This window comes from Saimiri boliviensis, chromosome 21 (assembly GCF_048565385.1).
Source record: "Saimiri boliviensis isolate mSaiBol1 chromosome 21, mSaiBol1.pri, whole genome shotgun sequence".
Classification (NCBI taxonomy): Eukaryota; Metazoa; Chordata; class Mammalia; order Primates; family Cebidae; genus Saimiri; species Saimiri boliviensis.
This window is the reverse complement of record NC_133469.1, coordinates 13342100-13370026: the sequence shown is the minus strand read 5'-3', so window position 1 is coordinate 13370026 and position 27927 is coordinate 13342100. Positions and strand designations below refer to the sequence as shown.

The window sequence follows — 27927 nt, the reverse complement described above, 5'->3', positions numbered from 1 at the left end:
CAGCAGCTTCAGTTCCATGGGTGTGCCCCACAGCTCCCGCTGCCACCTCTCTAGAGGCGTGCGGCCACCACACTTTCCTTGCCCAGCCCTGCCAACCTGGTGGGTACTGGGCTTCCATCTCACAGGGTCCTGGGGATAGGCCTATCTTCCATCTCGTACCCACAGACAGACCCTTTTTTCTTCCAGGGCTTGGTTCTATGAGTTCAATGCAGATCTGAGCCGTAGCAAGCTGGGCTTGGGGAACACCCTACTCTGAAAAGTAGCCAGGGATTCCAACTTGTAAGAGGGAGTAGGTAGGGCAGAGCCAGGCATGACATGGACTGATCACCTGGAGAAAGTTGCTGTCAGAAGCCTTGGCGCAGGGTGGGGCCTAGCAGTGCCTTCTCCTGGATTTCTCCTAAGCAGACCTCTGTCATGAGGGCGTGCTTCCTTCTGCCTATCCATGGCCCACAGCAAAGGACTGGTGCTCCTGCAGCGGCAGGGTGGTTTCCGTTTTGCTGACAGAACTAAAAACCTTAAGGTGAGTTTTGGAGCTTCACTACGGTATGTTTCTGGTTGTTGCTACAATAAATTACCACACACTTAAGAGACTTAAAATAACACAAATTTATTCCCTTAGAGTTCTGGAGGCCAGAATTCTAATGTCAGCCTCACTGAGCCAGTCCAGGTGGAAGCAGGGCCGGCGCCTTCCAGGGCTTGGTGGGAGAATGTGTTTCCTGGCTCTGGAGGCAGCCTGCAGTCTGTGGCTTGCACTGCCCTACTCAACTCGTTTGCTGCTCCGTCACTACACCTCCCACCGCTCTCCTGTCACCTGCTGTGCACTTATACGGACCTAGGTGAGGACATCAAACCCACCTGAACCAGCCGGGATAATCATCCGGGCCAAAGATCCTTAACTTCATTACATCTGCAAAGCCCCTTTGGCCACATAAGGTAAGGTTGACAGGTTCCTGGGATTAGGACATGGGCATCTTGGGGAGCCACTACTGGCCTGCCACAACGAGGCTGCAAAACTATTCCCTCCACCCCCCCGGTGTCATAGTTTCGGTGTTTCAATGACTGGGAGGAACAGCATTGGGATTTTTTTGCTTTGGGGTCCCTTTTCACCTTGTATTTTTAAGGTTTAGGACTCACCAACCCTCCCCTTCCAACCAGAGAAACTCGGCATCGAGGTTGAGAAACCTTGCCTTGATTGAAGTATCTTCTTGAAAGTCTGGTGACAGGTCAGGTGCGGTGGCTCATGCCTATAGTCCTAGCACTTTGAGAGGCTGAAGTGGGTGGATCACTTGAGGTCAGGAGTTCAAAATCAGCCTGGCTAACACGGTGAAACCTCATTTCTAATAAAAATTCAAAAAATTATCCAGGTGTGGTAGACAGCTATAATCCCAGCTACTTGGGAGGCTGAGACAGGAGAATCAGTTGAACGTGGGAGGTGGAAGCTACAGCGAGCTGAGATCGCAACACTACACTCCAGCCTGGGTGACAGAGTGAAACTGTCTCAAAAAAAGAGAAGAAAAGGAGGTCTGGTGACATGTCTAAGTGCTGGTGAGTGTCACAGGACCAGCTAAGGGGCCTACCCAGTTCCCGTGGCCAGAGGGTGCCTGCCTAAGTCCATACCTGCTGACTGCAACAAGCCTGTAGCTGGGACGGAACAGAGAAGGGTCTGAGGCCTGGAGGGTGCCATGAAGGCCATGGGGCAAGTGAGGTCTGCTGGGACAGTGCAGGTCTGCTGGGACAGTGCAGGTCTGCAGAGCTGAAGTGTAGCTGCAGAGGCTGGTCTGATGCTGTGGGAACTGGAAGAAGCTGAGAGCTGTGATCCCTGTCCACAGAGATGCTGGAGACTGGGACTGGAAAGAGCACCTCTGCTCCACCGCATCTGCAGGTGAGGGCAAGTTCCTCACCAGACAAGTGCAGCTCCAAGTCCCGGATGTCGGCCTTTTTCTTGGTACTGGGAGAGCGATGGGGCAGGGGTGGGGCAGTGGCAGGAAGGCAGGGAGCCGCTCTTGCTACCTCTTCTCCATGCTCTGCATCTGCAGACTGAGGGAGGTGAAGCTGGCCAGGAGGTCAGTCACTTCATCCACCTGCAGGACAGAAGGGAGGCTCTGTTAGGGGTGGGGAATGCCAGGGCCCCTGGGTCTCTTCCGCAATACCACAGGCACAGAACACAGGCATGGTATCTCCTCCCGGCGCATGTGGTGGCTTCTGACTATGCAGCAGCTGATCAAGGGTCAGTCCTTCACACCAGGTGGCCTAGGGCTGCATTAGAGGGCAGGGCCATGAACATACTAGCCACTGGCAGCTTCAAATTAAGTGAATGGAGGTTTTGAGGCTGCAACCCCACAATCACAGCCTCTTTCCCCCACTTTTTTTTTTTTTTTTGAGATGGAGTTTCACTCTTGTTACCCAGGCTGGAGTGCAATGGTGCGATCTCGGCTCACCACAACCTCTGCCTCCTGGGTTCAGGCAATTCTCCAGCCTCAGCCTCCTGAGTAGCTGGGATTACAGGTGCGCGCCACCATGCCCAGCTAATTTTTTTGTATTTTTAGTAGAGACGGGGTTTCACCATGTTGACCAGGATGGTCTCGATCTGTCGACCTCGTGATCCACCCGCCTCGGCCTCCCAAAGTGCTGGGATTACAGGCTTGAGCCACCGCACCCGGCCCTTCACTTTTTTTTTTTTTTTTTTTTTTTTTTTTGAGACGGAGTTTCACTCTTGTTACCCAGGCTGGAGTGCAATGGCGCGATCTCGGCTCACCACAACTTCCACCTCCTGGGTTCAGGCAATTCTCCTGCCTCAGCCTCCTGAATAGCTGGGATTACAGGCACGCGCCACCATGCCCAGCTAATTTTTTTGTATTTTTAGTAGAGACAGGGTTTCACCATGTTGACCAGGATGGTCTCGATCTCTTGACCTCATGATCCACCTGCCTCAGCCTCCCAAAGTGCTGGGATTACAAGCTTGAGCCACCGCACCTGGCCCTTTTTCTTTTTTTATGAGACGGAGTTTTGCTCTTGTTACCCAGGCTGGAGTGCAATGGCGGGATCTCAGCTCACCGCAACCTCCACCTCCTGGGTTCAGGCAATTCTCCTGCCTCAGCCTCCTTAGTAGCTGGGATTACAGGCACGCGCCACCATGCCCAGCTAATTTTTTTGTATTTTTAGTAGAGACGGGGTTTCACCATGTTGACCAGGATGGTCTTGATCTCTTGACCTCGTGATCCACCCACCTTGGCCTCCCAAAGTGCTGGGATTACAGGCTTGAGCCAGCGTGCCCAGCCCTCCCCCACTTTTTTGAGACACAGCCTTGCTCTGTTTGTTGTTGTTGTTGTTTTTATAATTTTTGCCTTTTGCCACATGTTCTCAGAGGGCCTTGCTCTGTTACTCAGGCTGGAGTTCAGTGGCAATCACAGCTCACTACAGCCTTGAACTCCTGGCCTCCAGTTATCCTCCCATCTCAGACTCCCACAGTGTTGGGATTACAGGCATGAGCCCCTGCGCCTGGCCCCAGCCTACAGCTTCTTTCTGATATGAGTGTCTGGTGGCATCGGAGCAGGGTGGACTAACCCTGGTCTGGGCCTGTGGCTGTGGCTCACCTGCTCTTTGGTAGTGGTCATCTGGAGGTGGGTACACAGGTCGTCCAGCTGTTCTCGCTGATCGTGCCGTCCTAGGCGGTTCAGGTACTCCCTCAGCATATGGATGATCTGGAACAAGGGGGTGAGCGGAGCTGCCTGGGCCCCTAGGGAGCAGACAGGCTGATGCTGCTTCCAAGCAGCACAGTGGAGCAGGTGTCACCTGGGGTCAGTGGGAAATAACCCAGGAGCCCTGGGGCCAGAGGCAGGTGTGGCTGTGGTTAGGGCAGCACCTGTCCAGTGCTGCCTCAGTGCCATGGGCTCCACACAGGACGAGGACTCACCTGCTTCACTTCCAGCCGCACAGTCTCCAGGCACTGGGCATGGCCCTCCTGCAGGATGTTCAGCTTCGACTTGGCCAGGTGCAGGGATGTGCGGCCAGCTCGATCCAGGGCATCCACACGGGCCCCTGCAAGGTAGCAGCTGAGGTGAGCATTCTGGGAATGAGGGGAGGGAGAGGACAGAGGGGAAGGAATCACATACCTCCACGTAGCAGTGTGGTGATGACAGGGACGTGGTTGGTGCAGGCCGCTGAGGAAGAACAGAGACTTGAGAATCCAGGACTGGCCAGGCACAGTGGCTCAAGCCTGTAATCCTAGCACTTTAGGAGGCCAAGGTGGGTGGATCACCTGAGGTCAGGAGTTCAAAACCAGCCTGGCCAACATGGTGAAACCCCATCTTTATTTAAAAAAAAAAAAAAAAAAGAATTCAGGACCACCAGAGCCTGGCTCTATATGTCCACTGGGGGGAGCAGGGCTGTGTCTCTCAGGTGCCTGTGCCAAGTTACACCTACTGAGAAGGTATCGACAAGGCAACAGCTGGGTAGGACTCCGCAGTCAAGTTCAACTCCCTCCCTGCACAGCAGAGGAAACTGAGGCCTGGAGATGGGAGCTGCGTCACTGTAAGTCACAGTGCTGAGTGCTGCTGAGCTAACCTCAGTTGCTAAATTGGCTCTGCCAAGGTCATAGCCAACTGCTAAATGATTGGAAAACCCATGGGACACATGTTGCTGGGGAGTGCAGCCCTGAGAGTGCAGGCTAAGATCTTCCCTGACACTCAGACATACTGCTGGGAGCATGCAGGGCCCCAAGCTCTTCTTCTAAAGAGCCTTTGTGCTGCACATAAATTGTCTTGGTGACTTCTGACATGCTTACCCAGGTGCAGTGGCGTGTTCCCCAGCCCATCTCGCTGGTTGGGATCGGCCCCATGGTCCAGGAGCAGCTTCACTGGAAATAGGCAAACCCAAGAAGAGCTGTCTGAGGTTTCCATCGCCTGGACCCTGAACCCCCAACCTAGCTAAAGAGGCTGGCTCAGAGTGGGAGACACAGAATGCAAGCACGGATTGCTACGTTACTTCATTCACTGACTCATTCACTTAGCAGGGTTCATGCGCAAGTCCCTGAGGGCCAGGAACAGAGGACTGGGGAGGGCCTCTTGGCCTATGCAGGTGTAGGAATGAGATTTTAAGGGTTAAGTGACATTCTTCCAATAGCAGCTGCTCCTGGTGAAGGCTCGCCAGGGCATATTCTGCTCCTCCCACAGCCAAGCACCACGGTGGGAATGAAGTCAGTAAAAGATGGTGAGCTCCACGGATAACCTCTCCCTCTTGGACAATCTCGGGTTCACCCCAGGGGTGGGCTGTAGTACCATCGGGGTCTGCCAATACCCAGAGGGATGCACAGGAAGGTATCTTGGGTCCCAGACATTATACAGGGAGGCCAGGCTGAGCCTTACACCATATACAAAAACTAATTCAGGCTCACGCCTGTAATCCCAGCACTTTGGGAGGCCAACGTGGGTGGATCACCTGAGGTCAGGAGTTCAAGACCAGCCTGGCCAACATGCAGAAATCCTGTCTCTACTAAAAATACAAAAAATGCAGTGCCAAGTCTTCCTTACATCCAGAACAACTGGGCATCCCAAGGCTGTGCAGACAGCAGCTCCTCCCCCAAGGCCTTTGCAGAGACACTACTTGCCCAGCCCCTCTCCCTCCTCCCTCTCCTGGACTCACCAATCTGGTCATTGCCATTGCAGGAGGCAAAGTGTAGAGCTGTGCGGCCCTTGTCATCAGCTGCACAGGGATCTGCGCCATCTTCCAGCAGCTGCTGCACTGACACCACCAAGACGGAGGGAGGGGGGAAAAGCGGCAATGTTAGCTAAGCTGCAGACCTGAGGGGTGGAGAGGTAGGCTCAGAGGTGCCTCTAGACAAGACATCAACAGTGCATAGGGGCCGGGCGCGGTGGCTCAAGCTTGTAATCCCAGCACTTTGGGAGGCCGAGGTGGGTGGATCACGAGGTCGAGAGATTGAGACCATCCTGGTCAACATGGTGAAACCCCGTCTCTACTATAAATACAAAAAAAAACTAGCTGGGCATGGTGGCACGTGCCTGTAATCCCAGCTACTCAGGAGGCTGAGGCAGGAGAATTGCCTGAACCCAGGAGGCGGAGGTTGCGGTGAGCCGAGGTCGCGCTATTGCACTCCAGCCTGGGTAACGAGCGAAACTCCGTCTCAAAAAAAAAAAAACAAAACAGTGCATAGGAAAGCAGCCCTTCCTGGATGCTGGTCCCATGGGGACTGCCATGATAAGGGACTTATTCTTCTGAGGGCACACTGAGGGCCATGGATTCTGGGTGCTCAAACTATAGGCCTAGTGATAGAACACTGTAGGAGGCTCTTGGCCCTCAGGGTAAGAAATCCTAGGGTCACAGGAATCCCTAGCATAGACTGTGGCCCCCTCCCTTGACCTCAGCTAGGATACACATCCATTCTGGCTGGTAACAGCTGCCTAAGTTGTTGGCCTATGCTTTGTTCCTGGCAGGCTGCCCTTTAGGGCAGACGGAGTACAGATTCTGGAGCCACAGAGACTAAGTCCCAAACTAAGCTAAGTAAAAAAGAGAGGAGGCTGGTGCTGTGCCTTGCCCACCCCTTCCAGGCCCAAGCTCCTAGAGTGCCTCATAGTCACAGATCCTGGCTGAGGGCAACCTACCTCCAATCCTACCACAGAGCACACGTGTACCCCAAGACCCAGGTGCCACAGTAGGTTCACAAGACCCTGAAACCTGGGCTCTGGCCCCATAGCAGCTTTGAGCACCTATACGTGGAACCCAGCATGGCTGCAGCTGCTTATAGACTGTGTCAGCCCTGATACCAAGAGGGATTCCCCTTGGCTAAGTCTCCCCATTGTGGGGAAACAAGAATAGAAGACACCAAGGATGTTAACACTTTTACTGCCACAAACTTCTATAGCCTAGATTACTGAGGAGCCCAGTTATTGCTGAGGTTGAACACAGCTGAGAAGTTACATAGATTCTATAACACTGCACCTACCTGGAAACAGAGTCACTAGGTTCTTCCCAACCATCACACTAAAAACCAACTGCGGATGAAAGTCACTCTCTATGAAAGACATCCTACAAAGTTCAGAAGAAGGTATCATCCCACCAGATGCATAGACATCAACACAGGGACACAAGAAACATGAAAAAGGAAGCCAGGCATGGGGGCTAACGCTTGGTAATCACAGAGCTTTGGGCGGCTGAGGTGGGCAGACACCTGAGGTCGGGAGTTCAAGACCAGCTTGGGCAACACGGTGAAACCCTATCTCTACCAAAAATACAAAAATTTGGTGGGCATAGTGGCACGTGCCTGTAATCTCAGCTACTCAGGAAGCTGAGGCAGAAAAATCACCTGAACCAGGAGGCAGAGGTTGCAGTGAGCTGAGATCGTATCATTGCACTCCAGCCAGGGCAACAGAGGGAGACTGTCTCAAAAAAAAGGTAAAAGGACACCTCCAACTCTCACCTCAGAATAACTCTAGTAACAGACCTCATTAAAAAGGAAATCAACAAATTGCTAGAAAAGGAATTCAAAATAAGAATCCTAAGGAAACCCAGTAAGATAAAATACAAGCACATAACAAAATCAGGAAAACAAGAAATTCCGGCCAGGCATGGTGGCTCACACACGTAATCCCAGTACTTTGGGAGGCCAAGGCGGGTGGATCACCTGAGGTCAGGAGTTTTAGACCAGCCTGGCCAACATGGTGAAACACTGTCTCTACTAAAAGTACAAAAAATTAGTCAAGCGTGGTGGCAGGCACCTGTAATCCCAGCTGCTCAGGAGGCTGAGGCAGGAAAATCGCTTGAATCCAGGAGGCGGAGGTTGGCTGGGCACAGTGGCTCATGCCTGTAATCCTAGTACTTTGGGAGGCTGAGGCGGGTGGATCACTTGAGGCCAGGAGTTTGAGACCAGGCTGGCCAACATGGTGAAACCCCATTCCTACCAAAAAAAAACAAAAAAAACAAAAAATTAGCCAGACAGGGTGGTGGGCACCTGTAATCCCAACTACTTGGGTAGCTGAGGCAGAAGAATCACTTGAACCTAGGAGGCGGAGGGTGCAGTGAGCCAAGATCGTGCCACTGCTCTAGCCTGGGCAACAAAGTAAGACCCTGTCTCAAAAACAAAAACAAAAACCCAGAAATCCTATAGCTGAAGAAGTCAATGAATGAAACAAAACATAATAGCTTCAACAGTAGACTTGATCAAGCAGAAAAATGAACCTCTGAATTTAAAGGTCATTTGAAATTATATAGAGGAAAAAAGAATGAGAAAGGAGTATATTGCCAACACCATAGGACAGTGGAAAGACTGACTTAGGAGTATAAAGGCCTAGATTTGGGTACCAGTTCACTAGCAAATGGGAATATCTGCCCTGCTAATTTTCAGAGCTCCTGTGATGAAAATAATGGATACGAAATTCCTTCTTTGAAAAGTAGGGATGCACAATAAATGTGAGGCATTATGTACTAATGTACATGTCCAGCTAAAATGGAGAAAATTGCTGCCAAATGCCATTTTAGAGCAGACATTTTAGTCTCTTTCCCCCAGCAAGCCTCTAAAGGACTTGAGTCCTTCCAGTAAAGCCCAGATAGCTTCCTCTCCGGGAATCCAGCTGTCTCCTCAAGCTGAGTGAGCCCCTCCCTCTTCCATACCACTCAGTGCCCTGTTCATCCTGTTCCTTTAGTATTAACACGTTGTGCTATTTTCCAGTATTTGTTACCATACATTGAGCACCAGCCACACATTAGGTACCTGACTACTGAGCCCCTCAATGACCCAGCAATGTGTCAAATCCATTATATAGACCAGGAGAATTAGGGCCAAAGAAATTAAAAAGGACCTGAGCTACATTCACCCAGATAACAGGAGGCAAAGCTGGAATATAAACCCATGTTTTTCTGGCTCCAAAATTTACATCTCTCCGACTAAACATGTAACTTTACATTTTTGTGTTTTTGCTTTTTATTTTGGAAATAGTATCACATTACGTCCTTCCTCTCCAACTATACTGTACTTTTTTTTTTTGAGATGGAGTCTCACTTTGTTGCCCAGGCTGGAGTGCAGTGGCACGACTTCAGCTCATTGCAGACTCTACCCCCCAGGTTCAAGTGATTCTTCTGCCTCAACCTCCCAAGTAGCTGTGAATACAGACACATGCCACCACGTCTGGCTGATTTTGTATTTTTAGTAGAGACGGCGTTTCACCATGTAGCCACACTGGTCTGGACCTCCTGACCTCAAGTGATCCTCCTGCCTCACTTAGCCTCTCAAAATGCTGGGATTACAGGTGTCAGCCACTGTGCGTGGCCTATACTATACATTTCTTATTTATCTTTATAACCTTGGCATCAAACATAGTGTCATGCAAGTAATATCTGTTTCACTAATGATGCAGACTGGCTGAATAAATGAATAAAAATAGCAAGAAAAAGTTGATGAGAGTCTGGGCGTGGTGGCTCACACCCATAACCCCAGCACTTTGGGAGGCCAAGGCAGGTGGATCACCTGAGGTCAGGAATTCAAGACCAGCCTGGGCAACATGGTAAAACTCTATCTCTACTAAAAACACAACATCAGCTGGGTGTAGTGGTGGGTGCCTGTAATCCCAGCAACTGGGGAGGCTGAGGTAGAATAATCACTTGAACCAGGGAGGCAGACGTTGCAGTGAGCCAAGATCACAACACTGCACTCCAGCCTGGGTGACAGAGCCAGACCCTGTCTCAAATCAAAACAAAACAAACCACTGTGGTTATTACCAGGTGCAGTGGTTAACACCTGTAATCCCAGTATTTTGGAAGGCTGAGGTGGGAAGACTGAGTTCAAGAATTTGAGACCAGCCTGGGCAACATGGTGAGACCAATATAACAAATATAAAAATTATAAATGGAGCTGGGCATGGTGGCTTATACCTGTAATCCCAGAACTTTGGGAGGCTGAGGTGGGTGGATCACCTGAGGTCAGGAGTTTGAGACCAGCCTGACCAACATGGTGAAACCCCATCTCTCCTAAAAATACAAAAATTAGGCCGGGCACGGTGGCTCAAGCTTGTAATCCCAGCACTTTGGGAGGCCGAGGTGGGTGGATCACGAGGTTGAGAGATTGAGACCATCCTGGTCAACATGGTGAAACCCCGTCTCTACTAAAAATACAAAAAATTAGCTGGGCATGGTGGCACATGCCTGTAATCCCAGCTACTCAGGAGGCTGAGGCAGGAGAATTGCCTGAACCCAGGAGGTGGAGGTTGCGGTGAGCCGAGATCGCGCCATTGCACTCCAGCCTGGGTAACAAGAGCACAACTCCGTCTCAAAAAAAAAAAAAAAAAAAAAAATACAAAAATTAGCTGGGTGTGGTGGCACATGCCTGTAATCCCAGCTACTTGGGAGGCTGAGGAGAATTACTTGAACCCTGGAGGCAGAGTTTGCAGTGAGCTAAGATGGCGCCATTGCCCTCTAGCTTGGGCAACAAGAGCAAAACTCTGTCTCAAAAAAAAAATAAGTAAAATAAAATAAACTTTCTTGTAGTATAAATTGTCCTTGTAGCCGGGCGTGGTGGCTCAAGCCTGTAATCCCAGCACTTTGGGAGGCCGAGGCAGGTGGATCACGAGGTCGAGAGATCGAGACCATCCTGGTCAACATGGTGAAACCCCGTCTCTACTAAAAATACAAAAAAATTAGATGGGCATGGTGGCACGTGCCTGTAATCCCAGCTACTCAGGAGGCTGAGGCAGGAGAATTGCTTGAACCCAGGAGGCAGAGGTTGCGGTGGGCCGAGATCGCGCCATTGCACTCCAGTCTGGGTAATAAGAGCGAAACTCCGTCTCAAAAAGATAAGTAAGTAAATAGTCCTTGTACCTTTGATACTAATATTGCCCTGTTGACTAGTGAACACTGGAGAACAAAAACCAGAGTGGTATCCTTCTAGGAGCCCCGCCCATCCCTTTCAGATGCTCATGTAACTAAACAAGCTGAGAACCACCTGACCTGTAACTAACACAGTCTCACTGAGCAGCTGAAAGTGGTGGCTCCGTGTAGATGATCACCTGGCAGCTAAAGGAGGTGAGCTGGCAGACTGCCTTCCCATGTATTGATTATCTGGCCTTTTCCTTCCCCAACCAGCCCATGGGTCTCTGTAGCTGACCCACTGTGCACACTCACCTGTTTCCACATCGTTGGCATTGGCCGAGTCCCTCAGTCTCTTCAGAGCTGTGAAGAGAGTAACAGATGTCAGTTTAAAAAAATAGCCATAGTCCAGGCATGGTGGCTTACACCTGTAATCCCTGCACTTTGGGAGGCCAAGGTGGGTGGATCACCTGAGGACAGGATTTCGAGACCAGCCTGGCCACGTGATGAAATCCCGTCTCTACTAAAAATACAAAAATTAGCCAGGCATGGTGGTGCGTGTCTATAATCCCAGCTTCAGGAGGCGGAGGCAGAATTGCTTGAGCAGGAGAATCACTTGAATCCAAGAGGTGGAGGTTGCAGTGAGCTGAGACTGCACCACGGCACTCCAGCCTGGACCAGGAGCAAAACTCTGTCTCAGTAAATAAATAAATAAATAAGCAAGCCATCTAGCCAGGTGTGGTGGCATGCATCTGTAATCCCAGCCACTTGGGAGGTCGAGGTAGGAGAATGGCTTCAACCTGGGAGGGGGAGGCTGCAGTGAGCTGAGATCACGCCACTGCACTCCAACCTGGGTGACAAAGTGAGACTCTGTCTGGGGGAGGGGGAAAGACATGATGGCCAGGCATGGTGGCTCACACCTGTAATCCCAGCATTTTGGGAGCCCGAAGCGGGTGGATCACTTGAGGCCAGGAGTTTAAGACCAACCTGGTTAACATGGTTAAACTCCATCTCTACTAAAAATACAAAAATGGCTGGGTGTGGTGACTCATGCCTATAATCCAAGAACTTTGGGAAGCCGAGGTGGGTGAATTGCCTGTGCTCTGGAGTTTGAAACCACCCTGGGCAACATGGTGAAACCCCATCTATACTAAAATACAAAAAATTAGTTGGACATGGTGGTACATGCCTATAGTCCCAGCTACTCGGGAGGCTCAGGTGGGAGAGTAACTTAAGTCCAGGAGGAGGAGGTTGTAGTGAGCCAACATTGTGTCACTGCACTCCAGCCTCAGTGAAACTTTCTCTCAAAAAATTAAAAAAAAAAAAAAAATTAGGCCAGTTGTGGTGGCTCACAGCTGTAATCCCAACACTTTGGAAGGCCAAGGCAGGCAGATCATGGGGTCAGGAGTTTCAGACTAGCCTGGCCAATATACTGAAACCTCATCTTTACTAAAAATATAAAAAGTAGCCAGGCATGATGGCGCATGTCCGTTATCCCAGCTACTTAGGAGGCTATGGCAGGAGAATCGCTTAAACCTGGGAGGCAGAGGTTGCAATGAGCCGAGATTGTGCCACTGTATCTAGCCTGGGTAACAGAGTGAGACTGTCTCAAAAAATAATAATAATAAATAAAGATAAATAAATAAAATAAAAATAAAAAAATTAGCGAGGTGTGGTGGTGCGTGCCTGTAATACCAGCTACTTGGGAGGCTGAGACACAAGATCACTTGAGCCGAGGAGCTGAAATCACACCATGGCACTCCAGCCTGGGCAACAGAGCAACACTCCATCAAAAGAAAGAAACAAAAGAAAAGAAAGAAAAAGAAAAGACAGAAAGAGGAGGAAGGAGGGAGGGAGGGAGGGAGGGAGGGAAGGAAAGAAAGGACATTTCTCAATTTTAGGTTAAGTTCTAATTTAAATCAACCTAACATGGTGAAACCCCATCTCTACTAAAAATACAACAACTAGCCAGATGTGGTGCTGCACACCTAACTGACATCTGGCGGGTATCCTTCTGGGACAAAGATAGCAGAAGAAGAAACTGGCAGCAACGCTTACTGTTCTGCAGCCGCTGCACGTGACCCCCAGGCAAGCAGGGCCTGGAGTGGAACTCAGCAGTCCTACAGCAGAGGGGCCAGACTGTTAGAAGGAAAACTAAGAAACAGAAAGAAGTAACTTCATCATCATCAAACGGGACGCCCACTCAGAGACCCAATCTGAAATTCAACAACTACAAAGACGACAGGTGGATAAATCCACAAAGATGGGAAGAAACCAGTGCAAAAAGAATGAAAACACCCAAAACCAGAACGCCTCTCCTCCTAAAACTCCTCACCAGCAAGGGAACAAGGCTGGATGGAGAATGAGTGTGATGAATTGACAGAATCAGGCTTCAGAAGGTGGCTAATAAGAAACTTCTGTGAGCTGAAAGAACATGTTCTAACCCAATGCAAAGAAACTAAGTGTAAGGCTAGCTGCCTTGCAGAGGGTTAAACGAACACATCCATCTTGCTCCATGCCTGATAACTGCGTCATCACCCAAGCTCAATAACTGTGTCATCACCCAAGCTCGTTATCTGGCCTTGCTGCATGCCTTCCCTGTACCTGCCTCTGCATACCAGACCCAGGACCACATTCAGCACTAAATTATGCATCCAACCCCAAGCCCGCTGTTGATAAATGCTGAAGGAAATTTTTTTTAAAGAAGCCCCCATCAGACCCTGCCTCGTAGCAGTCTGCTCTGTATGCCCCCGGAAGGCCTGCCTACCCATAACCACTAGCTCCAGGCATTTCCTGCTTCTTAATAGCCAGTAAGATTGCCTTCACCTTGTTTCCCCAACAGTCAATCAAGACCCAAGGTCCTGCCCACCTACCCATAACCACTAGCTCCAGGCATTTCCTGCTTCTTAATAGCCAATAAGATTGCCTTCACTTTGTTTCCCCAACAGCCAATCAAGACCCACTTACCCAAAGTCCCACCTGCCTACCAATGACAACTAGTTTCAGGTACTTCCTGCTTCCTAACAGCCAATAAAATTACCTTTGCTTTGTTTCCCCAATAGCCAATCAATTGCCTTCCCTCCCCATAAAACCCCAAGACCTAAACAGCTGAGCGCAACTTCCCTGGCCCCTTCCTGGACCACAGAACCTCGCCCAGGAGCTGAATAAATTAGCTTCTCATTTTCTCATACGTGCCTCAGTTTCCTCATTTTACATCGGCAATAAATCTTACACTAAGAACCTTGAAAAAAGATCTGACGAAATGCTAACAAGAATAGACAACTTAAAGAATAATATAAGTGAATTGATAGAGCTGAAAAACACAACACAAGAACTTCGTGAAGCATAAACAAGTTTCAACAGCTGAATTGACCAAGAAGAAGAAAGGATATCAGAGGTCAAACATCAACTCAATTACATAAAACAAGAAGACAAGATTAGAGAAAAAAGGGTAAAAAGGAATGAGCAAGGTCTCCAAGAAATATGGGACTATGTGAAAAGACCTAATCTATGTTTGATAGGTGTACCTGAATGTGACAGAGAGAATGAGTCCAAGCTGAAAAATACTCTTCCGGATATTATCCAGGAAAACTTCCCTAACCTAGCAAGGCAGGGCAATATTGAAGTCCACGAAATACAGAGAATATACCACAAAGATATTCCTAAAGAAGACAAACCCCAAGGTACATAATCATCAGATTCACCAGGGAAAAAATGCTAAGGCAGCCAGAGAGAAAGGTTGGGTTATCCACAAAGGGAAGCCCATCAGACCCACAGCAGATCTCTCAGCAGAAACCCTACAAGCCAGAAGAGAGTGGGGTCCAATACTCAACATCCTTAAAGAAAAGAACTTTAAACCCAGAATTTCATATCCAGCCAAACTAAGCTTCATAAGTGAAGGTAAAATAAAATCCTTTGCGAACAAGCAAGTACTTAGAGATTTCATCACCACCAGGCCTGCTTTACAAGAGCTCCTGAAAGAGGCACTACACATAGAAAGGAACAACCAGTACCAGTCACTCTAAAAAATACCAAATGGTGAAGAGCAACAACACAATGAATAAACTGCATCAACTAATGGGCAAAACAGCAAGCTAGCATCAGAATGGCAGGATCAAATTCACCCATAACAATATTAACCCTAAACATAAATGGGCTAAATGCCCCAATCAAAAGACACAGACTGGTAAATTGGATAAAAAGCCAAAACCCATAGGTGTGCTGTATCCAGGAAACCCATCTCACATGCAAAGATACACAAAGGCTCAAGCTAAAGGGACAGAGGAAGATTTACCAAGCAAATGGAGAGCAAAAAAAAAAAAAGCAAGAGCTGCAATTCTCGTCTCTGATAAAATAGACTTTATTATTATTATTATTATTATTATTATTATTATTTGAGACAGAGTTTTGCTCTTGTTACCCAGGCTGGAGTGGTAGCACGTGCCTGTAATCCCAGCTGCTCAGGAGGCTGAGGCAGGAGAATTGCCTGAACCCAGGAGGCGGAGGTTGTGGTGAGCCGAGATCATGCCATTGCACTCCAGCCTGGGTAACAAGAGCGAAACTCCGTCTAAAAAAAAAAAAAAAAAAAATAATAATAATAATAATAATAATAATACTGGGGAGGCTGAGGCTGGAGAATCACTTGAAACCACGAGGTGGAGGTTGCAATGAGCCAAGATCATGCCACTGCACTCCAGCTTGGGTGACAGAGTGAGACTCCATCTTAAAAAAAAATAACAACAACCCAGGAGGGATTACAGCCCTGTCCTCACCAGCCTAAGGGGCTCCCTTCAGGTCCCTGAAGACAGCTCCAGATCTGATCTTGATCCTGTTTGCCATACTAACAGCTTACACAGCACAGCCCATTAGCCATTTGCAGGCTTTATTAACTCATTACCTGAGTCAGCTCACAGTGTTATGAAGTAAGGACCTGTACGATCACAGTTGTGACCCCACAGCTGTGTGACCACAGGCCAGACAACTCACCCTCATGAACCCGTTTCCTACCCTATAAAATGAGGATGATAATCTCTGCCTTGCCTGCATCCCAGCTTTGTGGGTAAGGAGGCGAGATAATGGATGAGAAAACGCTGTGCAAACTGTGAACCCAGGGTTCAGGTGGAAGGTGGGTCTGTGTTTATAGGTGAGATCAGAAGCCACAGAGATATGTGAATCAGGATACTTGTACAAAATCGTGCTGTAATTTCAGGATTAAAATCGAGGGACCTTAATTCAGTGCTGTTTTTTTGTTTTTTTTTTTTTTAATTAATTTTTTTTTTTTTTTGAGATGGAGTTTCCCTCTTGTTACCCAGGGGGGAGTGCAATGGCATGATCTCGGCTCACCACAACCTCCGCCTCCTGGGTTCAGGCAATTCTCCTGCCGCAGCCTCCTGAGTAGCTGGGATTACAGGCACGCACCAGCTAAATTTTTGGATTTTTAGTAGAGACGGGGTTTCACCATGTTGACCAGGATGGTCTCGATCTCTCGACCTCATGATCCACCCGCCTCGGCCTCCCAAAGTGCTGAGATTACAGGCTTGAGCCACCGCGCCCGGCCTGTTTTATTTATTTATTTATTTATTTATTTATTTATTTATTTTTTGAGACGGAGTTTCGCTCTTGTTACCCAGGCTGGAGTGCAATGGCGCCACCTCGGCTCACCGCAACCTCCACCTCCTGGGTTCAGGCAATTCTCCTGCCTCAGCCTCCTGAGTAGCTGGGATTACAGGCACGTGCCACCATGCCCAGCTAATTTTTTGTATCTTTAGTAGAGACGGGGTTTCACCATGTTGACCAGGATGGTCTCGATCTCTTGACCTCGTGATCCACCCGCCTCGGACTCCCAAAGTGCTGGGATTACAGGCTTGAGCCACCGCGCCCGGCTGTTTTATTTATTTATTTTTGGAGACGGAGTTTCGCTCTTGTTACCCAGGCTGGAGTGCAATGGCGCGATCTCGGCTCACCGCAACCTCCGCCTCCTGGGTTCAGGCAATTCTCCTGCCTCAGCCTCCTGAGTAGCTGGGATTACAGGCACACGCCACCACGCCCAGCTAATTTTTTGTATTTTTAGTCGAGACGGGGTTTCACCATGTTGACCAGGATGGTCTCGATCTCTTGACCTCGTGATCCACCCACCTCGGCCTCCCAAAGTGCTGGGATTACAGGCTTGAGCCACCGCGCCCGGCTGTTTTATTTATTTATTTTTGGAGACGGAGTTTCGCTCTTGTTACCCAGGCTGGAGTGCAATGGCGCGATCTCGGCTCACCACAACCTCCGCCTCCTGGGTTCAGGCAATTCTCCTGCCTCAGCCTCCTGAGTAGCTGGGATTACAGGCACACGCCACCACGCCCAGCTAATTTTTTGTATTTTTAGTCGAGACGGGGTTTCACCATGTTGACCAGGATGGTCTCGATCTCTTGACCTCGTGATCCACCCGCCTCGGCCTCCCAAAGTGCTGGGATTACAGGCTTGAGCCACCGCACCCAGCCTGTTTTGTTTTATTTTTAACTATCAATTAAGAAATGGGAAGCCAGGTGCGGTGGCCCATATCCATAATCCCAACACTTTCGGAGGCCGAGGCCAGGAGTTCAAGACCAAATCAGCCCGGGCAACATAGGGAGACCCTGTCTGTTTTTGAGACGAGACTCTGTTGCCCAGGCTGGAGTGCAATGGTGCGATCTCGGCTCACTGCAACATTTACTTCGAAGGTTCAAGCGATTCTCCTGCCTCAGTCTCCCGAGTAGCTGGGATTACAGGCACGAGCCTCCAACCCCAGCTAATTTTCATATTTTTTTAGAGACAGGTTTTCGTCATGTTGACCAGCTGATCTCGAATGCCTGACTTCAAGTGATGCAGCCACCTTGGTCTCCCAAACTGCTGGAATTACAGGCATGCGCCACCAAGCCCAACCTGAATACATCATTCTTATCAAAAATTTAAAAAATAAAGCTAAAGTTCTAGTTTGTCTCTCTCAACCCCAGTCCCCTGCTAAGAAGTAGCCGCAGCTGGCCACGTGAAACAGCCTTCCACACCTTGTTCACACAGTTACAGTCAAGCATGAATTCAACACATATTTACTGGGCAACTATTAGGGGCCAGGAGCTGTAAACATGTAAACAGATCAACAAGGAGGCTGGCACAGTGGCTCACACCTGTAATCTCGGCACTTCAGGAGGCCGAGGTGGGCAGATCACGAGGTCAGGAATTCAAGACCAGCCTGACCTACATGGTGAAACCCCATTTCTACTAAAAATATGAAAATGATTTGGGCATGACGGCAGATGCCTATAATTCCAGATACTCAGGAGGCTGAGGCAGGAGAATCTCTTGAACCCGGGAGGCAGAGATTGCAGTGAACTGACATCACACCACTTCAATCTAGCCTGGGCGAAAGACTGAGACTTTGCCTCAAAAACAGATCAAAATAAAACAAAACCAGAAAAATAAAAATTAGCTGGGTGTGGTGGCACGTACCTGTAGTCACAGCTACTTGAGAGGCTGAGGCAGGAAAATCACTCGAACTTGGGAGGCAGAGGTTGCAGTGAGTTGAGATAGCACCACTGCACTCCACCTTGGTGACAGAGTGAGAGACTCCATCTCGAAACAAACAAAACAGGCTGGGCCTGGTGGCTCACACCTGTAATCCCAGCACTTTGGGAGGCCCAGACAGGCAGATCACTTGAGGTCAAGAGTTCCAGACCAGCCTGGCCAACATGGTAAAACCCTGTCTCTACCAAAAATACAAAAAGATTAGCTGGGCATGGTGGCACGTGCCTGTAATCCCAGCTACTCAGGAGGCTGAGGCAGGAGAATTGCCTGAACCCAGGAGGCAGAGTTGCGGTGAGCCGAGATCGACCATTGCACTCCAGCCTGGGTAACAAGAGTGAAACTCCGTCTCAAAAAAAAAAAAAAAAAAGAGCTAACGATCCTAAATACATACGCACCCAATACAGAAGCACCCACATACATAAGGCAAATTCTTAATGACTTACAAAGAGACTTAGACACCCAAACAATAATAGTGGGAGACTTTAACACCCCAATGTTAATATTAGATCAACGAGACAGATAATTAACAAGGATATCCAGGACTTGAACTCAGACCTGGACCAAGCAAACCTAATAGACATTTACAGAACTCTCCACCCCAAATCCACAGAATATACATTCTTCTCAGCACCACATCACACCTACTCTAAAACTGAGCACATAATTGGAAGTAAATGACTCCTCGGCAAATGCAAAAAAACAGAAATCATAACAAACAGTCTCTCGGACCACAGTGCAATCAAGTTAGAACTCAGAATTCAGAAACTGACTCAGAATCTCACAGCTTCATCAAAACTGAACTACTGGCTCTTGAATGTTGACTGGATAAACAATGAAATGAAGGCAGAAATAAAGATGTTCTTCAAAACCAATGAGAACGAAGACACAACATACCAGAATCTCTGGGACACATTTAAAGCAGTCTGTAGAGGAAAATATATAGCAATAAATGCCCAATGAGGATCAAGGAGAGATCTAAAATCGACACCCTATCTTCAAAATTGAAAGAGCTAGAGAAGCAAGATCAAAAAACCTCAAAACCTAGCAGAAGACAAGAAATAACTAAGATCAGAGCAGCACTGAAGGAGATAGAGATACAAAAAACCCTTCAAAAAAATCAATAAATGCAGGAGCTGGTTTTTCGAAAAGATCAACAAATTAGACTGTAAGGCCGGATGACTCGCAGAGGGTTAAACGGACACATCCAACTCTCTCTGCGTCTGAGAACTACGTCATCACCCAACTTGTTATCTGGCCTTGCTGCACGGCTTCTTCGAACCTGACTCCGCATACCAGACCCAAACCCACATTCAGCACTAAATTATGCATTCAGCCCCCAGCCTGCTGTTGATAAACCCTGCAGGAAAATTTTTTAAAGAAGCCCCATCAGACCCTGCCCGGTAGCAGTCTGCTCTGTGTGCCCCTGGAAGGTCCGCTTACCCAAGGTCCTACCCGCCTACCCATGACCACTAGCTCCAGGTATTTCCTGCTTCTTTTTTTTTCTTTTTTTGAGAAGGAGTTTCACTCTCGTTACCCAGGCTGGAGTGCAATGGCGCAATCTTGGCTCACCGCAACCTCCGCCTCCTGGGTTCAGGCAATTCTCCTGCCTCAGCCTCCTGAGTAGCTGGGACTACAGGCGTGTGCCACCATGCCCAGCTAATTTTTTGTATTTTTAGTAGAGACGGGGTTTCACCATGTTGACCAGGATGGTCTCGATCTCTTGACCTCCTGATCCACCCGCCTCGGCCTCCCAAAGTGCTGGGATTACAGGCTTGAGCCACCACGCCCGGCCTACTTCCTGCTTCTTTTTTTTTTTTTTTTTGAGATGGAGTTTCGCTCTCCTTACCCAGGCTGGAGTGCAATGGCGCGATCTCGGCTCACCGCAACCTCCGCCTCCTGGGTTCAGGCAATTCTCCTGCCTCAGCCTCCTGAGTAGCTGGGATTACAGGCACGTGCCACCATGCCCATCTAATTTTTTGTATTTTTAGTAGAGACGGGGTTTCACCATGTTGACCAGGATGGTCTCGATCTCTTGACCTCGTGATCCACCCGTCTCGGCCTCCCAAAGTGCTGGGATTACAGGCTTGAGCCACCACGCCCGGCCTACTTCCTGCTTCTTTTTTTTTTTTTTGAGATGGAGTTTCGCTCTCCTTACCCAGGCTGGAGTGCAATGGCGCAATATCGGCTCACGGCAACCTCCACCTCCTGGGTTCAGGCAATTCTCCTGCCTCAGCCTCCTGAGTAGCTGGGATTACAGGCACGTGCCACCACGCCCAGCTAATTTTTTGTATTTTTAGTAGAGACGGGGTTTCACCATGTTGACCAGGATGGTCTCGATCTCTTGACCTCGTGATCCACCCGTCTCGGCCTCCCAAAGTGCTGGGAACAGAACAGAGGCCTCGGAGGCAAGACAACACATCTACAACCATCTGATCTTTGATGAACCTGACAAAAACAAGCAATGGGGAAAGGATTCCCTGTTTAATAAATGGTGTTGGGAAAACTGGCTAGCCATGTGCAGAAAGCAGAAACTGGACCCCTTCCTGACACCTTACACTAAAATTAACTGCAGATGGATTAAAGACTTAAACATGAGACCTAACACCATAGAAACCCTAGAAGAGCCGGGTGCGGTGGCTCACGCCTGTAATCCCAGCACTTTGGGAGGCCGAGGCGGGTGGATCACGAGGTCAAGAGATCGAGACCATCCTGGTCAACATGGTGAAACCCTGTCTCTACTAAAAATACAAAAATTAGCTGGGCGCCGGGCGTGGTGGCTCAAGCCTGTAATCCCAGCACTTTGGGAGGCCGAGGCAGGTGGATCACGAGGTTGAGAGATCGAGACCATCCCGGTCAACATGGTGAAACCCCATCTCTACTAAAAGTACAAAAAATTAGCTGGGCATGGTGGCTCGTGCCTGTAATCCCAGCTACTCAGGAGGCTGAGGCAGGAGAATTGCCTGAACCCAGGAGGCGGAGGTTGCGATGAGCCGAGATCGCGCCATTGCACTCCAGCCTGGGTAACAAGAGTGAAACTCCGTCTCAAAAAAAAAAAAAAAAAAAAAAAAAATTAGCTGGGCATGGTGACGCACACCTGTAGTCCCAGCTACTAGGGAGGCTGAGGCAGGAGAATTGCTTGAACCCAGGAGGCGGAGGTTGTGGTGAGCCGAGATCGCGCGATTGCACTCCAGCCTGGGTAACAAGAGCGAAACTCCGTCTCAAAAAAAAAAAAACCCTAGAAGAAAGTCTAGGCAAAACCATTCAGGACATAGGTGTAAGCAAGGATTTCGTGACCAAAACACCAAAAGCATTGGCAACAAAAGCCAAAATAGACAAATGGGACCTAATCAAACTCCACAACTTCTGCACTGCAAAAGAAACAGTCATTAGAGTGAATCGGCAACCAACAGGATGGGAAAAAATTTTTGCAGTCTACCCATTAGACAAAGGGCTGAGATCCAGAATCTACAAAGAACTCAAACAGATTTACAAGAAAAAAAACAGGCCAGGCATGGTGGCTCATGGCTGTAATCCAAGCACTTTGAAGGCAAAGACAGGCGGATCACCTGAGGTCGGGAGTTCAAGACCAGCCTGATCAACATGGTGAAACCCCATCTTTAAAAACAAAAAGAAAAAAGAAAAAAACAAGCCCATTCAAAAGTGGGCAAAGTATATGAGCAGACACATGACAAAAGAAGACATACATGAGGCCAACAAACATATGAAAAAATGTTCATCAGCCGGGCTTGGTGGTTCAAGCCTGTAATCCCAGCACTTTGGGAGGCCGAGGCGGGTGGATCATGACGTCAAGAGATCGAGACCATCCTGGTCAACATGGTGAAACCCCGTCTCTACTAAAAATACAAAACATTAGCTGGGCATGGTGGCGCGTACCTGTAATCCCAGCTACTCAGGAGGCTGAGGCAGGAGAATTGCCTGAACCCGGGAGGTAGAGGTTGCAGTGAGCCGAGATCACTCCATTGCACTCCAGCCTGGGTAACAAGAGCGAAACTCCGTCTCAAAAAAAAAAAAAAAAAAATGTTCATCATCACTGGTCATTAGAGAAATGCAAATCAAAACCACATTGAGATACCATCTCACGCCAGTCAGAATGACGATCATTAAAAAATCTGGAGACAACAGATGCTGGAGAGGATGTGGAGAAATAGGAACACTTTTACACTGTTGGTGGGAGGGTAAATTAGTTCAACCATTGTGGAAGACAGTGTGGCAATTCCCCAAGGACCTAGGAATAGAAATTCCATTTGACCCAGCAATCCCATTACTGGGTATATATCCAAAGGATTATAAATCGTTTTACTATAAGGACACATGCACACGAATGTTCATTGCAGCACAGTTTACGATAGCAAAGACCTGGAACCAACCCAAATGCCCATGGATGATAGACTGGACAGGGAAAATGTGGCACATATACACCGTGGAATATTATGCAGCTGTGGGCAGCAGCACAGGCCAAATCCTGGGGCCAAGAGAGCCCAGGTGCCACCTGTGGGAGGCTCAAGTCCTGACGATTCAGGTCCAGCCCGTGGACGGCACGAGGCTGGTAGCGGCACCTGGCACACCTGGCCGGAATTTCCCAACTGCAAGCTTCCTTTGCCCCGCCCCACTGCCTGGCCTATTTAAGCTGTGAGCTCAGCAACAATAAACGAGACTTGATCAGACTCCTGTCTTGTCTCCATTCTTCGCGTCTCCTGCCCATCCATCCCCACTCCCTCCCTTCGGGCTCCTGTTGTTGTCCTGCAGGTCGGGACATGCAGCCATCAAAAATGATGAATTCGTGTCCTTTGTAGGGACATGGATGAATCTGGAAACCATCATTCTCAGCAAACTGACACAAGGGCAGAAAATCAAACACCGCACGTTCTCACTCATAGGCGGGTGTTGAACAATGAGAACAGATGGACACAGGGAGGGGAGCATCACACACTGGGGGCAGTTGGCGGGAAATAGGGGAGGGACAGCGTGGGGTGGGGAGTTGGGGAGAGACAGCATGGGGAGAAATGCCAGATATAGGTGAAGGGGAGGAAGGCAGCAAATCACACTGCCATGTGTGTACCTAGGCAACAATCTTGCATGTTCTTCACATGTACCCCAAAACCTAAAATGCAATAAAAAAAGAAACAGAGAAACCAAAGACTGTCAATGAACCCTAAGAACAACAAAACAACTAAAAGTTTTTTAAAAATAAAAAAAAAAGAAAAAGAAAACTAAGACTGAAAGGGACTATAGGCCGGACACGGTGGCTCACGCCTGTAATCCCAGCACTTTGGGAGGCCGAGGCAGGTGGCCTGTTTGAGGTCAGGAGTTCCACACCGGCATGACCAACAAAGTGAAACCCCATCTCTAATAAAATTACAAAATTAGCCGGGCATGGTGGCGCACACACCTGTAATCCCAACTACTCAGGAGGCTGAGGCAGGAAAATCGCTTGAACCTAGGAGGCAGAGGCTGCAGTGAGCCGAGATGGTTCCACTTCACTCCAGCCTGAGTGACAGAGCAAGACTCTGTCTCACCAAAAGAAAAGTAAAAGAAAAAGGAAAAAAAGAAAGGGGCTATCATTTGCCTAAGATCTAAATGTGGTAAAGGAGTCCAATCTAAGTCCGTGCATTTAAACAAGCTGGAACGGCTTGGCCTCCGCTCTCCCTGACAATAGACGTGTTCCCCAGCGCCTCATTTTATTATCCACCTGTAAGCGGTCGGAGTCATGCAAAGTTTCCATTGAGAAACTACCCCGTGAGAGAAGTCTGCGGTGGCTGGCTCAGAGCAGGAAGACTTTTGTAAAAACCATCCTGACCATTATTACCGAAAGGAGACTCAAGGGTCAGTGCGGCCCTCCGCATACGTCGGGGTCCCGCGGCCGTGGGTCGGGGGCGACCACAGCGCGGCGCGCGGTCCTCCGAGGCCCCGCCCCTCGCCCGGGCCGCCCCGCCCAGCTCGCGCCGCTCACCGTGCGCCTCCTTGCCCGTGGGCCCGAGCCGGCGGTGGGGCCTGGCGGCGCGCTTCAGCCGCCCGGCGGGGATCTTGCAGCGCAGCTCGTCGCGCGGCTCCGCATCCTGCTGCCACAGGACGTGCAGGTAGCGCAGCGGCGACTGGGCCCCGCCGGACGCCCGGCCCGAGAGGCCCGCGCTGCCGCCCAGCGCAGACCCGAAGTCGGCGAAGGAGAAGAGGCCCTCAGCGCCCGTCAGCGGCTCCGGCGCCACGGCGCACTCGCCCTCCGAGCTCGAGTGGCCCGAGCGCGGCTCGTCGTCCACGTCCCCGGCGGCGGCTGCCATGGCAACGGCTCCGCGCGGGCCTGGCCGCCGGCACCTAGTTCCCGACAGACCAACGGACCTGCTTCCCTCCGCCCTGAGTCGCGCTGTCAGCCAGCAGGCGGGCAAGCGGGCGGGCGGGCCTGGCGCCGCGGCCTGCAAGCTCGACATCCGAGCGGGGCGGGCTCACGCCGAGCTTGAACGGCCGAACCAATCACGACCCTTCCAACTTAAACCCCTCCCAAAACCAATCGGAAGGGGAGGGCACAGGACAAGCAAGATATAGCAGCAGGGTTTCCGGCAACGTGGCTGGCAGACGTAACGACCAATCAAAAACTTACGTGCCCAGGGCTCACGCTGTACGTCGCTAACGGAACCAATAAAACAGCAGCGTTGCAAGCCCCCGTGGGTTTTTTTTTTTTTTTTTTTTTGGAGACATAATCGAGTCTCGCTCTGTCTACAGGCTGGAGTGCAGTGCGCAGTGGCGCGATCTCGCCTCACTGCAATTTCCTCCTCCCGGACTGAAGGAATTCTGTCTCAGCCTCCCGAGTAGTTGGGACTACAGGCCCGCGCCACCACGCCCAGCTAATTTTTGCATTTTCAGTAGAGACGGGGGTTTTACCATGTTGGCCAGGATGGTCTCGATCTGTTGACCTCGTGATCCGCCCCCCTCAGCCTCCCAAAATGCTGAGATTACAGGCGTGAGCCACCGCGCCAGGCCTCATTTTTTTTTCTCTCTCTCTCCATTTGCCGGTCTAATGAAAGAACGAAAAAAAAAAAGGAAAGAAAGAAGGAGTAGATGCTTTAGCCAATCAGATTAAGATGATTTGCAGGCACTCACAAAGGAAAATCAAGTAGCCACGCTATCCATGCAGATAGATACAGATGTAAATAAATTAACGCAAAAAAAAAAAATCCACTTCCTACAAATGCATAATGTACCTGGGAAAAGGAAAATGTGTTCAAATTTGGAGATATCACTACAGTGAGAAATAGCTTCAAAATGCAATGGATTTCCTTTAGTCAAAGTTCTCTAGGTAACCCAACGTAGATCACCGATTTACAAAGATTTATAATCCAAAGTGATTACATTAGAGGAAGAGTTTAGTTCGACAACCAGTCACTGAGCTAGGTGACTGCCAGGTCCTGGACACAGGAACAGACTTGGTGCCCCTGAGATGCTCGCAGTCCAATGGGAGAACACCAGGAAATAAGTGTTCTTCAAGCAACATTTCATGGGTGCGCCTTTTTGTCAAACTTCTCATAATCCTGCATCCCACAAACACTTGTATAAAGTAGGCAAGAAGGACCATCCCTATTTTATAGATGAGTTGGAAGCGGAGACAAGAGACTCGTTGACGGTTGCCCAGCTCTCATGGGACTAGGTCTTGTGTTCAGGGAAAAGTTCCTTCCATGTATAAACCCTCCCATTCAATCCAGTTACAATGTAATCTTTTGGCGGGGCAAAGATTGTATCACCTCTGGTGACAGCGCAAGGATAAAACAAAGGAAGAACGCAGCATAGAGAGTTGGGGCGGAGCACTGCAATTCTAAATAGGATGTTGAGTGACGGCATCAGAGTAAACACCTGAAGGTGCCATGCAGCTGTCCGATAAGAAAGGGAATTGGAGTGGGGGCGCCACTGCATTCAATTCTACACCTGGGTAACAGTGAGTGCCAAATCCCGAATGTAGGTAGGTGTGGAGGCTCACACCTGTAATCCCAGCACTTTGGAGGCCGAGGTGGGAAGATCACGAGGTCGAGTTCGAGACCAGCCTGACCAACATGGTGAAACCCCAACTCTACTAAAAATACAAAAATTAGCTGGGTGTGGTGGCATGTGCCTGTAATCCCAGCTACTCAGGAAGCTAAGGCAGGAGTATCGCTTGAACACAGGAGGCGGAGGTTGCAGTGCCTCAGTGGAAAAAGTGAGGGCTTTGTGACAAAGGGACCCAGAGAGCATGAGACATGTTCGGCCTGGTCACACAGCAAATCAGTGGCGCAGTAGGGACTGGAACTCGGATTTCCACTAGATGTTGTGTATGGGTAGATGGCTAAACTAAAGCCATTGATTCATACACTGGCTTTAATTGGTTTGTTTTATAACGCCCATCTCTACCATGAGGATTTCCCCGGGACTCGAACCCGGTGTACTCAAGAGCTGCCCGTGTCCCAGTCTTCGCGACACAACTGGCCTCATCTTTGCCTGCTACAACCTTAATGTCCAAAATTTGGGAAGGGGAGCTCCTCTTCTCCATGCCCTCTTACTACATGGGACCAAATCTCAATATTTTTGGTGGCGGGGGGACGGGGGTGGGGGCGGGGATGGGGTCTTGCTCTGTCGCCCAGACTGCAGTGCAGTGACACGATCTCAGCGCACTTCAGTCTCTGCCACCTGGGGTTCCAGCGATTCTCCTGTTTCAGCCTCCTGGGTCGCTGGAATTACAGACGCACGCCACCACTCCTGGCTAATTTTTGTATTTTTAGTAGAGACAGGGTTTCGCCATATTGGCCAGACTGGTCTCGAACTCCTGACCTCATGTGATCCGCCCGCCTCGGCCTCCCAAAGTGCAGGGATTACAGGCGTGAGCCACCGCACCCGTCCAAATCTCAGCTTTTATCCCCAGTACGTTTAGTCTTGTGAAGTCGTAATGTTTGAAGCATTTACCCGCTGCAGGCAAACCGCTTAAACAACTAAACCCATCAGGCCCCCGTATCCGAATCTCCATGCACCTGAGAAGCCGGCCCCGGGACGCTGTCAGCCATCTTTTGTGTGGCATTCTTTCTGGGCCCTCTGACTTTGCCTCGCCTTTAGGCTGAACTGCTTCGGGTCCTTATATCTGTATCTACAACAGTATTCCAGTTTCACCTTCTTTGCGAAGTCTTTATTTGAAGAAGAGGAAAATTCAGGCTACTTGTAATCCTTTTTTTTTTTTTTTTTTTTTTTGAGACGGAGTTTCGCTCTTGCTACCCAGGCTGGAGTGCAATGGCGCGATCTCGGCTCACCGCAACCTCCGCCTCCTGGGTTCAGGCAATTCTCCTGCCTCAGCCTCCCGAGTAGCTGGGATTACAGGCAGGCGCCATCATGCCCAGCTAATTTTTTTGTATTTTTTAGTAGAGACAGGGTTTTGCCACGTTGGTCAGGCTGCTCTCGAACTCCCGACTACAGGTGATCCGCCCGCCTCCGCCTTCCAGAGTGCTGGGATTACAGGCGTGAGCCACCGCACCCGGCTCCCCTTCATTCTCGATATGGCTCAGTCGGATTGCCAGCGGCCTCGGAAAGGCTTCCGGTTTCCCG

The 27927-nt window shown here is 49.6% G+C and overlaps 1 protein-coding gene across 6 annotated transcripts; it reads right to left on the bottom strand.

Annotated features, from left to right (window-relative positions):
* Nucleotides 1–582: 582 nt before the first annotated feature.
* On the bottom strand, nucleotides 583–27897 carry ANKRD54 (ankyrin repeat domain 54). 6 transcript variants are annotated; one of them, XR_012515431.1, is made up of 9 exons: nucleotides 24329–24832; nucleotides 11125–11172; nucleotides 5641–5739; nucleotides 4784–4855; nucleotides 4113–4160; nucleotides 3914–4038; nucleotides 3594–3701; nucleotides 1135–2081; nucleotides 583–832 (listed from the first exon to the last, which is right to left on the bottom strand). XR_012515431.1 is itself a non-coding variant. In XM_074390899.1 (8 exons), the coding sequence occupies exons 2-8, from the start codon at nucleotides 11143–11145 to the stop codon at nucleotides 2007–2009; spliced, it is 543 nt and encodes a 180-aa protein (XP_074247000.1). In that variant the 5' UTR covers nucleotides 11146–11172; nucleotides 27363–27897; the 3' UTR covers nucleotides 583–2006. The 6 variants fall into 6 exon arrangements, 5 of the variants coding, with proteins under 5 accessions (XP_074247000.1, XP_074247001.1, XP_039319035.1 ...); XM_074390899.1 differs by lacking the exon at nucleotides 24329–24832 and adding an exon at nucleotides 27363–27897 and having other exon boundaries at nucleotides 583–2081; nucleotides 5641–5734; XM_074390900.1 differs by lacking the exon at nucleotides 24329–24832 and adding an exon at nucleotides 26749–26916 and having other exon boundaries at nucleotides 583–2081.
* Between the last annotated feature and the right edge of the window lie 30 nt (nucleotides 27898–27927).

What these genes read in the sequence shown, in the direction of transcription:
- ANKRD54 (XM_039463101.2), bottom strand. Translation starts at nt 24,800, where the DNA reads ATGTCGAGCTTGCAGGCCGCGGCGCCAGGCCCGCCCGCCCGCTTGCCC. An exon ending in CACCACACTGCTACGTGGAG is followed by an intron (nt 4,039 to 4,112) that starts GTATGTGATTCC and finishes GCTACCTTGCAG; the next exon opens with GGGCCCGTGTGGATGCCCTG. An exon ending in TGACCACTACCAAAGAGCAG is followed by an intron (nt 2,082 to 3,593) that starts GTGAGCCACAGC and finishes TCTGTCCTGCAG; the next exon opens with GTGGATGAAGTGACTGACCT.